Here is a 14,239-nt window from a genome sequence, read left to right on the forward strand (position 1 = left end):
AAATCCACCTGCCTCTGCCTCCCAAGTGCTGGGATTAAAGGCGTGCGCCACCACCGCCCGGCCCAAGTACAACAGCTTTTTAAAAGCACAAAGGGCTAGAGCCCAGAGCTAACCAAAGCTGCCTTTGACCAGACTAGATTTCCATAGCATAGACGGCATACACTCCCAGGGAACCCCTTCCTCTCCTGTTCTCCTTGATGAAATAGACGAATACCACTACTTGACAGAGTATGAGCTTTTGGTCCCAAAACAATGGAGTCACTAGTCCATCTCTTCTCGGTAGCTGGTTGGATAGCCTGTAGAAAAAGCCCCAGTTGTGCTCAATAAACCACATATTAAAGAAAGGGAGGGTGTGTCTTTGCTCCAATGGGAAAATGCTTCGGCCCTGCTGACTAGGAAGAAAGAGTAAATGTTCTCCCTGGCACCACTGGCAGCAGTGACCCCAGAGAAGGAAGCAGGAGGCAAGGCAGTGGGAACCAGGCATGACGTGCATACCTGGTGGCGATAGGAGGCAGAAGAAAATGGCTGCTACACCAAGCCTCTAAGGTAGGAGCATACCCATCACGTGTCAGCCCCAATATCACCAAGGCTGCTTTGTTCTTTTAAGCGCCACTGGATGAGGTGTAGTGAGAATTCAGGCTAGATGTTTCTCTTGACCAATACCTTTACGGGAGTTAGTCTACGGCCACTCTTTGCAGGAGAGGGTGCAAAGAGTAAGTGGTCTGCCTACCACATCACCTAAAGGCCCCTGCAGGGTGCTATAAGGCTCCTCTAACTTCTTCCAACAGACACTCCGACAGGAGGTGGCTAAGACAACAAGGGGTAGAAGCTATGGAAGAGCTGACATGAGCCCAGGGTGGGAAAGGGGTGCAGGTAAGGATGAATGAGAGCTGGGGTTTATGGCTCAGTGGTAGAACACTTGCCTGGCATGCTCCAGGTCTCCGGCTCAGCACTGAAAGAGTTAGAAAAAAAAATAAAAATAAAAAGCAATGGAGTCAAAAAAGTAGGAATGTGAGCAGAACCACTTACTTCTTCAGAGTATAAAGCTCATTTATTTGGAAATAGACTCAAGGAAAGGAAAGAAAAACTAACATTTATTGAGTGCCTATGGGTATGTACACGTATATAAACATACATGTATGTGTATACATACACACACACACCCTTATATAATGTATATCCAGTCTTGTGCAAGGAGTTCTCATCAACAGCATTCTATTTGATGCTCACACCAACCCTGTGAGGTAGGTATTATCCTCATGTTTGTCGGGAGGAATATGAGGCTCAGAAAGGTTAGGTAATTTGTTCAAGGACACAGAACTAGAAACCAGTGAGCTGGGACTGAGTTTTAAATCTCAAATTCCATCCTATCCCTGTAGCCCATGGCTCCCCAAAAAGAGCTCCATCCTACTCTGGGAGAATATAGTCAGCTGAGGATCAAAACATAAATAAAAAATAAATAGCAAGGTCACGTTCCCAGAGGTGAGGATGTATGTGCCTTCCATACTCACGCTGTGTGAAGTCCCGCTCACAGCTGCTGGGATGAGGGGCAGCACAGCCCTAGTTGGGGGAGGGGGGGCAATGGGACCACAGCCGCCAAAGGCTGCAACGGGTAGGCTAAAGAGGCCCCTTCTGGGCTGCATGTATTTGAGAACATGTGCGGTTGTGGGCACAGTCACTATCCTCCATCTGTCCATTTCACCGGTGTTTGTGATCCAAGAGAGATTCGAAATCAGGAGAACATACAAGTTTGTGCTTCACATGTCCCAGGACTGTCATCTCCCCTGTCCGGCTGTCTCCAAGGCCCACAGACACCAGTTCCTGCCGTTCAACAGAGACATCAGTGAGAACCACACACCCACACCCAGCCCTCAGTGCAGTGCCCAGAGGTTCCTTACAACCTCGGCACAGGCTGTCTAATATTTCCCCAAGCCTCTCTCTGGCCCATTCGGTCATACCTGAAGGAAAGAACAGGTTGTTCCCATGGTCACATCCAGAGTCACCTTGCCCAGGAGGAGTTGCACCTTCCCTGATTTGCGGATGAGCAGCTTGCCCACTTGACCCTCTGTCAGGTCAGCCAAGGTACAAGCATTCTCTGCTAGCCTGGCTTCCTGTGGAGAGAAACAGTAGGTAGTTACTAGGCAACAGCTTTCATGAATGAATCCTATTGTTTCCCAGAGAGAACTACTACAGCAGCAGGAGCAATCTCTGCTGCATCCATCCTGGGGCTGCATCAGTCTAGAATTTCCCCAGGACTCGCACTGGAGCATACCCGGTCTTTTTCCTGCTTTATGACCACCATCTGTCCATCCTCGCCCTGCACCTCTGTCTTGATAGGCTTGATGTCCTGAGTGGGCGGCTGCCCGGGAAGGGTATCAGGCAGCTGAAGGAACAGCAGCTCCTCATCCTTCATGAGGCTCAGCTCCCTGAGCAGCTCTGCAACAGACACGTCCTTTGGGAGACCAGGGGTCTTCCGGGCTGCTCTTGGAGGGGCTTTCACCTTGGCCTCCTCTTCCTCATCCCGTGGCTCCTCTTTCACTGCCCAAAGTGAGAAAGAGCAAACAACATCAAGTAAGCAGCCCTACCCACAAAGCCAGTTCTCTGTTCCCAACCCTTCATATCCATGGGCTTCACTGCTGCTCAGCCAGAAGTCACAGAGGAACAGGAAAGAAATTCAAGAGTGACTTCTCTAAAATGGGACAGCTGAGGACGGACCTACTGGTACACAGACATGCAGTCTGAGGCGGGAGCTTATGTCTTGATTCCGTGCCTGTACTTCTGAGGAGACAGGGAAAGGAGACTGCTGCCGAGCAGCAGTCTTGGAGGTCCTGTGAGGGTTTCTGGGGAGAGCTAGAGAAGGAAAGGTGACTGGCACATGTTACCTTTTACAGCAGGCACGTCCACTTCCATGTCTTCTTCCTTGGGGCCAGCTGAAAAAGGCTTAGCATCTGGCTCTTCACTCTCCTCCTTAAAAAGCCACCCTGAATGAGCCAGTGGCAGCTGCACTGGCATGTTCCGTGTGTCATTCTTTAGGCCTGGGTCATCGATGAACTGCCAAAGAGTAGGGTGGGGGGGCCCACATTAAATGTCAGCATGTGTGCCTACGTCACAGTCCATTCAGGGACTTGTGTCTCTCTTTTCCTTGCGTATGTGTATGTCTCACACACAGGGGCAAGCACTCTCTCCACTAAGCTGCATCCCCAGCCCTGCTTTAGTGCTCCTGTGACCAAATGCTTGAAGCCGTCCCGGTCTGGCTCCCTGAAAGCCCTCTTTGGCGGCTACAAAGAAACCATTCCCCAAGCTCCCGGGACCTACATCATCCTTCTCCAGCATGCGCAGGATCTGCTTGGTTTCTTCATCTGTTTCTCTCTTCTCTTTTTTGATGTTGATGATATGAGAAGGTCCCATGTCTGACATATCCACTGTCTTATCCCAGTTGCCTGCAGGAAATCAAGCTGTTCACTAGGGTTAAATAAGGAGGACTGCCACAGCCAGGAAAGCCAAACTAGGAACGGTGAGTCCCACACTGTGCCTTCTCAGGCCGTCTGAACTGCAATCCAGACCAGACCCCTTCCTGGTACCTTTTTTTTTCATCATTTCTGCCGGACCCTGCTCAAAGATAGAATGGGACTGGATCACTTCTGGGCGGCCACGTCCCCGACCGTGACCCTCACGCTGGCGGTCTCTGTCCCTTTCACGCTTTTCCTTCTTCATAGTTACTTCTTCTTTTGGCCTGGGAACGAGGACAGACAAAAGGGTCTGCCTCAGGGAATGAAGCCTCCTCCCTCACCCATTTCAGCCCACTGAGCAGTTTGTGAGCCAGTAAGAACACCGTGAGAATCGGCACCCAACCCTTTGCTACATCTTTTACATCTCCCATAAAGCACGGCCTTTAATTTCCTTTTTTAACTTTTCCTTCTTGTCAACATGTGAGCTTTTTGTTTTGTCTGTTGTTTTTTATTAATGCCTGAAAGTAGGAAGGCTAGAGAGCAGAGGAGCTTAAGGGAAAGGATGAAGAGCTTAACCCCACCTCAGCAGAATTAGAAGGTGGCTGAAACTGTAAGAGATAGAACCTGCTGGATAGTTAGCCAGCTCCTGGAGGAGAATAGAAACTCAGCCCTTTCCTCTCCTTGATTTCTTTCTTCCCTCAGATATTCTGAGGTTCATTGCCATACCACAGACCCAAAAGCAAGAACCACCTGAGCATGGACTAAAATCTCCAAAATAAAATGTCCCTCTCTGTAAGTTGATTATCTCAGCTATTTGTTACAGAAAAAAAGACCCTCTAATGCAAAGTGCCCTGGAGCCAAGCATGGTGGTGCACACCTTAATCCCAGCCCTCAGGACACAGATCTGAGAGGCAAGCAGATCCCTGGGAGTTCCAGGATATGCAAGGCCATGTAGAGAGAACACTGTCTCAAAAAGAAACATGCCTCTACATAACATAGGATTGAAGGATGAGAACCATTGGTGAATAAACTAATGGTGTAAGTTAAAATTTCCAGGCCACAGCCAGGCAGTGGTGGAGCACACCTTTAATCCTAGGACTTGGGAGGCAGAGGCAGGAGGATTTCTGAGTTCGAGGCCAGCCTGGTCTACAGAGTGAGTTCCAGGACAGCCAGGGCTACACAGAGAAACCCTATCTGGAAAAAAAAAACAAAACTCCAGGCTACACACTTAATTACTTCCCCAAACTCAGAGCAAAATGGGGTTAGTAGTGTTCATTGGCCCTAGGTACTTACTCTTCTTTGATCTTCCGACTGATGATATTTGGGGTGAAGGTTTTCTGAAAAGTAAAAGACAGAACTGTATTTTTGGTGTGCTCAACCTAACCAACAATTCTGGGAAGGCTTAGAGAGACAGATCTGCCAGCACTCACAAATGGATGACACAGGTAGACTATCACCAGAAGTACCCAAGGCAAAGCTAGCCAGCTTTAGCCTGTCTGTGCCTACTCTGCTCTTTCTTTTCAGAGCTACACATAATGGGAGAGGACAAAGAGCAGTTACCACCATGCCTAAGATTCATCACATACTAGATTCTCAAGTTTTGATACTGACATCCACAGAGTTATTACGAACACTCAAAACTGCAAGTAAAACAACTTTTGTCCGACTTTCATGGGATTTTGTAAGGTGCCCAGAACATAATAAGTACTTCTGAATGTCCTGAATTAACTAGGTTCTCTGCCTTTTAATTGCCTATGAAACCATGTCAGGGTCTTGTACCAGCACCGAGGCTTGAAGATCTCCCTCCCTAGAGGCTGACATCCCATCAGGGACACAAGACCGTACACGAATGAACATCACGAGTTGCCTCCCTACGGCCTGGAACTCAGGTTATTTGGGTTTCTGTCCAAACGCGCTCTCAGGTACCTTCTTGACTCCACCAAGGGTGAGGTCCCGGGAGCGGATGGAGGGAAGGCGACCCGGCGTAAGCGGGGGTGCGGGCCGCCGGCCGATCAGCCCCCGGCCCCCAGAGAGAAGGGGTCGCGGCCCTCCAGGATTGCTGGGCTCGCCCGCCGCGTTGCCTTCCGACATGGTTCCTGGAGGAAAGTAAGCAACAAAGTGACTCCAAGGGCTGGACCCGAGGATCCTGGGCGGAACCCTACCCACGTGGCCTCCCGGCCCCCTCCCCCTGTGGCCTCCCGGCCCCCCCACCCCCGTCCTTGCGTCGCTCTCGCTGCACCTTGGCTCCTCCCCGTCCCACGTGGCGAGGCTTCCCGGAGCGCCCCACCTCTAGCTTTGGACTCGTCACGTGCCCTCTCCCCGGGACTGCAGGACGCACCTGTGTTGAGGCTCTGCGCCGAGTGTCACAACCTCACCTCCGACGAGACCAACAACCGGCCGCCGGTCTCCCGGCAAGGCGGAAGTCTGCGTGGCAAGGACCGGGCGCTGCCATCTTACCCTGGGGCGGAAGTGACGTCAGTGGGCGTGGTCAGACCATAGTATTTATCCGACGGTGCCTCGCTGCCCTCCGCCTTCTCTTCCCGGTTCTTCCCGGAGTCGGGAAAAGCTGGGTTGAGAGGGCGAAAAAGGATGTGAGGGTGGATTGGGAGCTGTGCCGGGGTGTGACTCGTGGGGGCGTGTCTCGGCCCCTGGCGGGGAGTAGAGGTGCGGTCCTCAGGGTCGGGGGGTGGGGGCCTCCATAGTCGCCTACCTGCTGGATGTGGAGCCCACACTGCGCAGCCTCTGGGAGCAGTGGGGTGGCCGCTCGGGATGGGGCTCCGGACATAGCCCTCAGGCCTAGGCTGGCTGCAGCCTCCCTGCATTGACCTTGGCGTGGTCACTATACCTTCGAGCGCGGCCCTTTGCTCGCGAGCTCCTTCCCTTGCCGGTCCCTGGGGTCGTGGGGTGTCACCCTTAACGCAGTTTGGACAGAGCAGCCAATACCTCTTCTCACCTATCTGGGCTCATGACTGCTGCATCAAATCTGGGAAGAGTCTGGAACTGAAGTTTGCTTTTCAACTGGAAGGTTTTTTTGGTTGGGAGGGGGTGTGTTTTTAAAGACAGGTTACTCTGTAACCCTATCTAGTCTGGAACTTAAGTAGACCACCACGCTAGCCTCGAACTTGCAGCACTCCTGTCTCTTCGCCACCTCAGTGCAGGAATTACAGATGTGCACCACCAATCCCAGCTGAAATTTTTTTATTGTAAAATGGATGGTTGCAGTTTAATCTGGGGGGGAAAAGTCATTTTTCCCCAGAGCGACCCCCAATACAAATAAGAAAGGTTATGTAGTTCTAGGGAAGGAACCTATTCCTGCTAGAATTCCATAGACTGATAGCCTTAAAACATATGTGCTGTACTGTAATATTACTAAATACTTTGTTGGAGACAAATGACCAATGGCAGGATATATATATGTATTATATATACTGTAATTTGTTTCCTTAATAGGGCACTTCATTTGAATGGATATATCGTTAAAAATAACTAGTGTACATTTGATACATCCAACTTTTTTTTCTTTTACTTTATATCCCTAGGAAAGAATCTCAGAAAATGTACATATTAAACATAAACTTCATTTTGATGTCATACATATGCAGTTATTTTAAAAGAAAGGAAAAAAGATGTGTAGAGCCAGGCATGTTGTTGGTGCATGCCTGTAAATCCAGCATTTGGGAGGCAAAAGCAGGCAGGTCTCTGGAGTTTACGCCAGCTTGGAGTACAGAGTGAGACGATGATGGCGGTGGTGATGACGGTGGTGGTGATGATGGTGGTGATGATTCAGCAGAGCCCAAATTCTGTTTACTTTGTCTTCCCCAATAGTAAGATCTAGCATTTATATCAAAACCAGAGACATTTTGCAGTCATGGTACAAGACATTTCAGCACTACAGGAATCCCTGTAGCTGCCCTTTCAATTACAGCCTCCCTTACTGCTGAGCCTTCTCTTCCTCCCCCCTCCTCCCCCACTAATCTGTTCTCCATTTCTAAAATGTCATTATTTCAAACATATTCTAGAGATGGAATCATACAGTATGTGGCTTGCATTGTGGAAGAGACAGGGTCTTGTTATGCACCTCTGGCTGACCTGAAACTCAATACAGAAACAGGTCTTAACTTCAGACACTCAGGAGATTATCTGCCTCAGTGGCACTAGAGTTGAGGGAATGCACCCTTGTGCCCAGCTTTTGTGGCTACTCTCTTATCCCCATAATTTTGTGGCTATTACCCAAGTGATACGCATCATTCGTTTGTTCCTTTTACTACTGTGTATCTATGGTTTATTTAGTCATCCTTTGAAAGACATCTGGGTTGTTTAGTTTGTGTCTATTGTGAATAAAGTTGCTGTGGATAAACGTGCAGCTTTTTGTGTCAATACAAATTTTCACATCTCTGGATTGAGTGTACCTGTTGATTGATATGATTCTATGATTAATCTTGGAAAAAGAGCAACAAACCAGCTTCCACAGTGGCTAGACTATTTTCGATGAGTATTTTGTGGTTCATCATCAACAATACTAAATGTTTTCAAGAAGTGCTTATGCTAGAGGACTGGAGATGCCCTAGTGGTTAAGAAACTTGCTGACCTTGTTCCCTGCTCTCACATAGTGGCTCTCAGTTGTCTATAATTCCAGCATCAGGGGATTTGATGCCCTCTTTCGGCTTCCGAGGACACCAGGCAAGCTCACAGTGCACATGCATACATGTAGGCAAAAGCCACTTATGTACGAAGAATAAGAACAAATAAATCCTTTTTTTAAAAGTACTGTGCTATCTTGTTAGTGATGGCACATGCCTTTTATCCCAGCCCTCAGGGTGGTAGTGGTGCCCACCTTTAATTCCACCACTTGGGAGGCAGAAGCAGGTAGATCTCTGTGAATTCAAGGCCTGCCTGGTCTACAGAGAAAGTTCCAGGACAGCCAGGGCTACCCAAAGAAACCCTGTCTCAGAAAAACAAAAAAAAATAAAAAATAAAAAAATAGTGTGCTAAGATATATGACTACTAAAAATGTAAGAATAAAAATAGAGGCTGGGCAGTGGTGACACACTCCTTAAATCCCAGCACTTGGAAGGCAGAGGCAGGGGGATTTCTGAGTTTGAGGCCAGCCTGGTCTACAAAGTGAGTTCCAGGACAGTCAAGGCTACACAGAGAAAGCCTGTCTCAAAAAACAAAAACAAAAAACAACAACAAACAAAACAAAACAAAGAAAGAAAGCAAGAAAGAAAAGAAAAAAAAGAGGAGGGCCTGATAGATCCCCACTCCTCTCTGAGGACTTTCCAGATGCTTAGAAGTTGGTGGGAGGAAAGGAATGTTGCCATTGGTAAGATGGTCATGTTCCTTTAAGCATCCCCAATGAAGTTCATTGAGTCACACACATAGTAGAAGGATGCTAGCTGGAAAGAGAAATAGTGGGACAGTGTCCTGGTTAGTTTTAATGTCAACTTGACACAAGATAGAGTCATTGGAGAAGAGGGGACCTCAGTTGAGAAAGATCAGGCTGTACGGAAGACTCTGAGGCATTTCCTTGATTAGTGATGGTGGGTGAGGAGCAGCCTATTGTGGATGGTACCATCCCTAGGATGGTGGTCCTGGGCTCTATAAAAAAAGCTGAGTCAGGCAGTGGTGGCGCATGCTTTTAATCCCAGCACCTGGGAGGCAGAGGCAGACAGATCTCTGAGTTCGAGGCCAGCCTGGTCTACAGAGTGAGATCCAGGACAGCCAGGGCTACACAGAGAAACCCTGTCTTGAAACCATCCCCCCCCCAAAAAAAATGCTGAGCAAATCACGAAGAGCAAGCTAGTAAGCAGCACCCCTCTATGGCTTCTGCATCAGCTCCTGCCTCCAGGTTCTTGCCCCACTTGAGTTCCTGTCCTGACTTCCTTTGATGAGGAACTGGGATGTGGAAGCACTAGCTGAATAAACCTGCTGAAAAAGTTTCTTTGGTCATGGTGTTTCATCACAGCAATAGTAACCCTAAAGAAGACAGACGGGGAGTGGGACAAGTGAAGATGGAGGAAATGACTATGATCAACATGTATGATCAATTCTCTTGCAATGTTTATGGAATTTCCAGAAAGAAGACAACTCAGATATTTAACATACTGTTTATTTGTTTATATAGGACCTTTTTGTTTCCAAGCTGATCTCTAACTTGTTAAGTAGCCATTTATGACCTTGAACTTCTGATCCTGTTGGCTCTATCTCCTGAATACTGGGATTATAGGTGTGTGCTTTAGTTATTTTTCTACCGCTATGATGGAATACCATGATCAAAAGCAACTTGGAGAGGAAATGGTTTGTTTGGCTTACATACTCTAAATCACAGTCCACTGAGGGAAGCCAATACAGGAACTTAAACAGGGAAGGAGCCTGTAGGCAGGAGCTGATGCAGAGGCCATAGAGGGGTGGTGCTTCCTGGATTACTCTCATGGCTTGCTCAGACTGCTTTCATATAGAACCCAGGACCACCAGCCCAGGGGTATCCCTATCCACAAAAGTCTGGGGCCCTCTCTTGTCTATCACTAAATAAGAAAACGCCCTATAGACTTACCTACAGCCTGAATTTTTTTTTTAAAGATCTATTTATTTATTATACGTAAGTACACTGTAGCTGTCTTCAGGACACTCCAGAAGAGGGAGTCAGATCTCATTGCAGATGGTTGTGAGCCACCAGGTGGTTGCTGGGATTTGAACTCAGGACCTTTGGAAAAGCAGTTGGTGCTCTTAACTGCTGAGCCATCTCACCAGCCCCTACAGTCTGATCTTATGGAGGCATTTTTTCAGTTGAGGTTCTCTCCTCGGATGCCTTTAGCTTGTTTCAAGTTAACATAAAACTAGCCATGGCAGCCACCATGGCTACAATATAGAAACAGGACCCAGGACACTGGGCATACTAGGCAAGTACTCTTACCAACTGAACAACATCCCCAGCCATATTTTTTGACATTTTAGAAAATAACTTCCTAACAGTGGTTATTATAATCTGTCTAGGGACATTCTCCAGTTTTCCTTTAATTAAGCTATAGACTTTGAACACTTTGTTCCTATACCTCTCTCTATTTTCTCCCAAAGATTGAGGGCTTGGATTCTTTCATCTAGCCTCAACGGAACCTTGTAAATTATTTTTAGCTGAATCCTGCATAATGGATGTGATCCTAGGAGACCTAATTTTGTTATTAATAACTTCTTATTGCATGTTATGCTCATGAATGTCACAGTCAATAAAATCATCTTTCTTACTGATAAGTAACTAACAACCATCATTTGGGGAGTCTGACTGTAGGTTGGCTTGGGATGTTAGAACCAGATTCTGTAAAAACCACATGTCTGTGAATTCTTAACGGGCATCAGAAATACCAAGTAAGAAATCTTTAAATACTTAGCCTTAAAATAAAAGGAATGTGTGGTACAGGAAAGCTGCCTGAGTTCAGGCTGTCACTTGTTTCCCATGTGTTATTTATCCTAATTCGTTTGCTTTCCCTTGCAGGCAATTCGTTGGCTGGTTCTTCTTCATGTGTCTGGACTTCTAGACATTTAGTTCTCAGGGTCTCCCAGCCCCTCTCCACCTTTGCCCTGTATTTTTCTTTATATTATCATTGTCTAGTTAATATGTTTCATATTTGTGTTACTTTAAGTTTTAAAATTGATCATCACTATGTATGTGAATGTGGGCACAAGAGTGTCACAGCCTGAGTGTGAAGGTCAGAGGAGAACTTGTTCTCTCTACAGTCAGTTCTCAGGTGGCACTCACATACTTTCATCCATTGGTTGGTTTCAAAACAGACACTGTTTGCATTTCTCAGGGCTCCAGCAGAGAAGTCTCCTTGCCCCACATACGTATCCCGTTCTGTTCGCCCTGCCACTTGGCTGTCTGCAGCCGTCTAAGACCAAGGTCCACATCCATATTTTAGATATTCCTGAAACTACAACCAAGTGGCCCTGTTTTACTGAATGGCAACTATGTCCCTCTAGTTGTTATAGCAAAAATCTGCCCTTCAAGCCCACGGTGGGGATTAAAACCAGGGTCTGAGGCATGCTAGGCAGAGTATATTTCCAGCTCAACAGAAAACCCCTTGCAGTTCCCCTTCTCTTGTAGACTCCCACACCACGCCAGCTCTCTAGATTTTCCAGAATATTACCACACAGCTACCACCTTCTGGTGCAGGCCACCATCACTTTTTTTTTTTAAAGATTTATTTATTTATTATATGTGAGTACACTGTAGCTGTCTTCCAACACTCCAGAAGAGGGAGTCAGATCTCATTACGGATGGTTGTGAGCCACCATGTGGTTGCTGGGATTTGAACTCAGAACCTTTGGAAGAGCAGTCAGTGCTCTTAACCACTGAGCCATCTCTCCAGCCCCCCACTATCACTTTTGGTGACTCCTATAATTATAAGCTCCTGCCCGGGCTCCCTTTATTTATTTATTTATTTATTTATTTATTTATTTATTTATTTCAAGATAGGACTTCTCTGGGCAGCTCTGGCTGTCCTGGAACTCACTCTGTAAACCAGGTTGGCCTCAATTGAGCTCAAGACATCTGCCTGCTTCTGCTTCCCAAGTGCTGGGATCTAAGGCGAGTGCCACCATTCCCCGGCTCTCACTTAAGATTGTAAAAACAAAGCCAAAACAGCCCTCCTCTAACTCCTTCTATTTCCTGACTTATTTTTCTCTATCCCACCAAATAGACTATAGCGTCTGCTTGTTTTTGTGTCTGTTCTCTTCCTACCAGGACATAAGCCCTGTGAGAAGAGGAGTACCTTGGTTGTGAGATAGATCTCCATCATCTATTCCTCCTGCCTGAAACAGCACCTGCTACATAATGAGTTTCCAACAGACCTTCTAAAACTAATGGGTGGATCCCAGTCTGTGCTGAGACCAAGGAACAAGTCTGACTATAGATAGAAATATAATGGTGAAGGCTAGGCATGGTGGCACACACCTTTAGTCCCAGTACTCGAGAGGTAGAGGCAGGTTGATCTCTGTGAGTTCAAGGCCAGCTTAGTCTACAGAGTAAGTGCAGGACAGCCAGGGGTACACAGAGAAACCCTCTCTCAAAAATCAAAACAAGGGGTTGGGGATTTAGCTCAGTGGCAGAGCGCTTGCCCAGAAGTGCAAGGCCCTGGGTTCGGTCCTCAGCTCTGGAAAAAAGACAAAAGAACTTCTATTTAAAAAAAAAAAATCAAGGGCTGGTGAGATGGCTCAGCGGGGAAGAGCACTGACTGCTCTTCGGAAGGTCATGAGTTCAAATCCCAGCAACCACATGGTGGCTCACAACCACCCATAATGAGATCTGACGCCCGTGCGTCTGAAGACAGCTACAGTGTACTTACATATAATAAATAAATAAATCTTAAGTTAAAAAAAAATCAAAACAAACAAACAGGAAAAAAAAGAAATATAAAGGTGGGTTATTTTTAGGAGGCAAATTTAACTCTGGCACCATTCATTTAAAAGCCATTTCAGGCTTGGGGCGGGTTACAGTGAGAAGCAGAGTTATATTATCATAGTTTCTCTCTCTGACTTGCAACACTAGGATCAAACCTAGGGCATCATGCATAATACAGGGCAAGTGCTTTGTTTAATTGATGGTGGTGGTGTGTGTTCCAAAATATATAAATACACCTTGCTCAGTCTATATAATATTACTCATATGTATATGTTTTCAAGGTTGGCCATTTGTTTTGTTGTTGTAGTTATTTCTTTTGAGATAGGGTCTGTCCATATAACTCTAGTTGTACTGGAATTCTCTACGTAGACCAGGCTGGCATTGAATTCAGAGATCCACCTGTTTCTGCTTCCCAAGTGCTGGGATTAAAGGTATGCACCACCAGGCCTGATCTTAACCATTTGGAATTAAATAAGCGATTGATGTGTTCTTCTGGGAGAGACAATGTTTCCTTCTCTCAATGTCCCTTGGTTGCCTGTAGTTCTGAATCTGTTGTGAGACATCATGGACTTTCTCCCTTCTGTGATAACAAGCCTATCCGTGTCATTCTTGTCCAGGTAAGCTTAGGCCGCAGTGTTGGTGAGACTTCATGGATGTAGCTTCTCTGACTTTCCTAGGAGCTACAATCTCACAGCAAGCTCCCTGGTCCTCTGGCTCTTACAGTCTTTCTGCCTCCTCTTCTGCAATGATCGCTGAGTCTTAGGTGCAGGAGCTGTGCTGTGGATGTGGATCAACTGACGTTCGACTCCACAACTGTATTCTAATCAGTTGTGGGTTTCTGAATGGTCCCCATCTATTGTAAGGAGAAGTCACCTTGATGAGGGGTTAGAACTATACTTAATCCATAAGCATTAGGATAAATAATTAGAATGTAGTTAGGGATTATACTAGTTTAGTAGTTTGGTGGTTGTAGACTCTTCAACATGTATGACTTCACTGGCTTCAAAGAGTTGGCTAGGTTTCCAGTACTAGGCATGGTTTTTCTCTTGTTGACTGAGCCTTTGATCCAACTAGAGAGCTGTGGTTACCACCAAAGAACGGGCATTAACTACTCCACCCTTAGGGTTACTCTTGTGCCCTGCTGATCTTGTACTTGACAGATGTCATAGCAGAGCAGCAGTGCTGGGCACTTCCCTCCCTCGGAAACTTGCATTGTCTTCGGGTACCATGAAGGCTAGTCCTCAGGGAGGAGGCTTTCGGGTCAGATCTAGCCTGGGTCCTCTGGATCCCGTGTCCAAAGTGGCATCAATGGTAGGCTTCTTCTCTCCCTTGGTGAGTCACACATAGGCCAGATTAGACCACACTAAAAGTGAAACCACCACGCAGAGGCAGGATT

At 46.8% G+C, this 14,239-nt stretch overlaps 1 protein-coding gene across 2 annotated transcripts; it reads right to left on the reverse strand.

Annotated features, from left to right (window-relative positions):
* Window positions 1-1,029: 1,029 nt before the first annotated feature.
* Window positions 1,030-5,938, reverse strand: Polr3d (RNA polymerase III subunit D). Of its 2 annotated transcripts, XM_031361990.1 has the most exons (9): window positions 5,788-5,938; window positions 5,376-5,545; window positions 4,743-4,786; window positions 3,582-3,733; window positions 3,316-3,440; window positions 2,883-3,051; window positions 2,273-2,538; window positions 1,959-2,111; window positions 1,699-1,821 (listed from the first exon to the last, which is right to left on the reverse strand). In XM_031361990.1, the coding sequence occupies exons 2-9, from the start codon at window positions 5,538-5,540 to the stop codon at window positions 1,699-1,701; spliced, it is 1,197 nt and encodes a 398-aa protein (XP_031217850.1). In that variant the 5' UTR covers window positions 5,541-5,545; window positions 5,788-5,938. The 2 variants fall into 2 exon arrangements, with proteins under 2 accessions (XP_031217849.1, XP_031217850.1); XM_031361989.1 differs by lacking the exon at window positions 5,788-5,938 and having other exon boundaries at window positions 1,030-1,821; window positions 5,376-5,540.
* Between the last annotated feature and the right edge of the window lie 8,301 nt (window positions 5,939-14,239).

The sequence above is a fragment of the Mastomys coucha genome, unplaced genomic scaffold (assembly GCF_008632895.1).
Source record: "Mastomys coucha isolate ucsf_1 unplaced genomic scaffold, UCSF_Mcou_1 pScaffold9, whole genome shotgun sequence".
In the NCBI taxonomy this organism is placed as follows: Eukaryota; Metazoa; Chordata; class Mammalia; order Rodentia; family Muridae; genus Mastomys; species Mastomys coucha.

Coding starts and splice junctions, on each gene's coding strand:
- Polr3d (XM_031361989.1), bottom strand. CDS start 5,540: ATGTCGGAAGGCAACGCGGCGGGCGAGCCCAGCAATCCTGGAGGGCCG. Junction 4,787..5,375: donor CCCTTGGTGGAGTCAAGAAG/GTACCTGAGAGC, acceptor TTTACTTTTCAG/AAAACCTTCACCCCAAATAT. Junction 2,539..2,882: donor GGACGTGCCTGCTGTAAAAG/GTAACATGTGCC, acceptor CACTTTGGGCAG/TGAAAGAGGAGCCACGGGAT.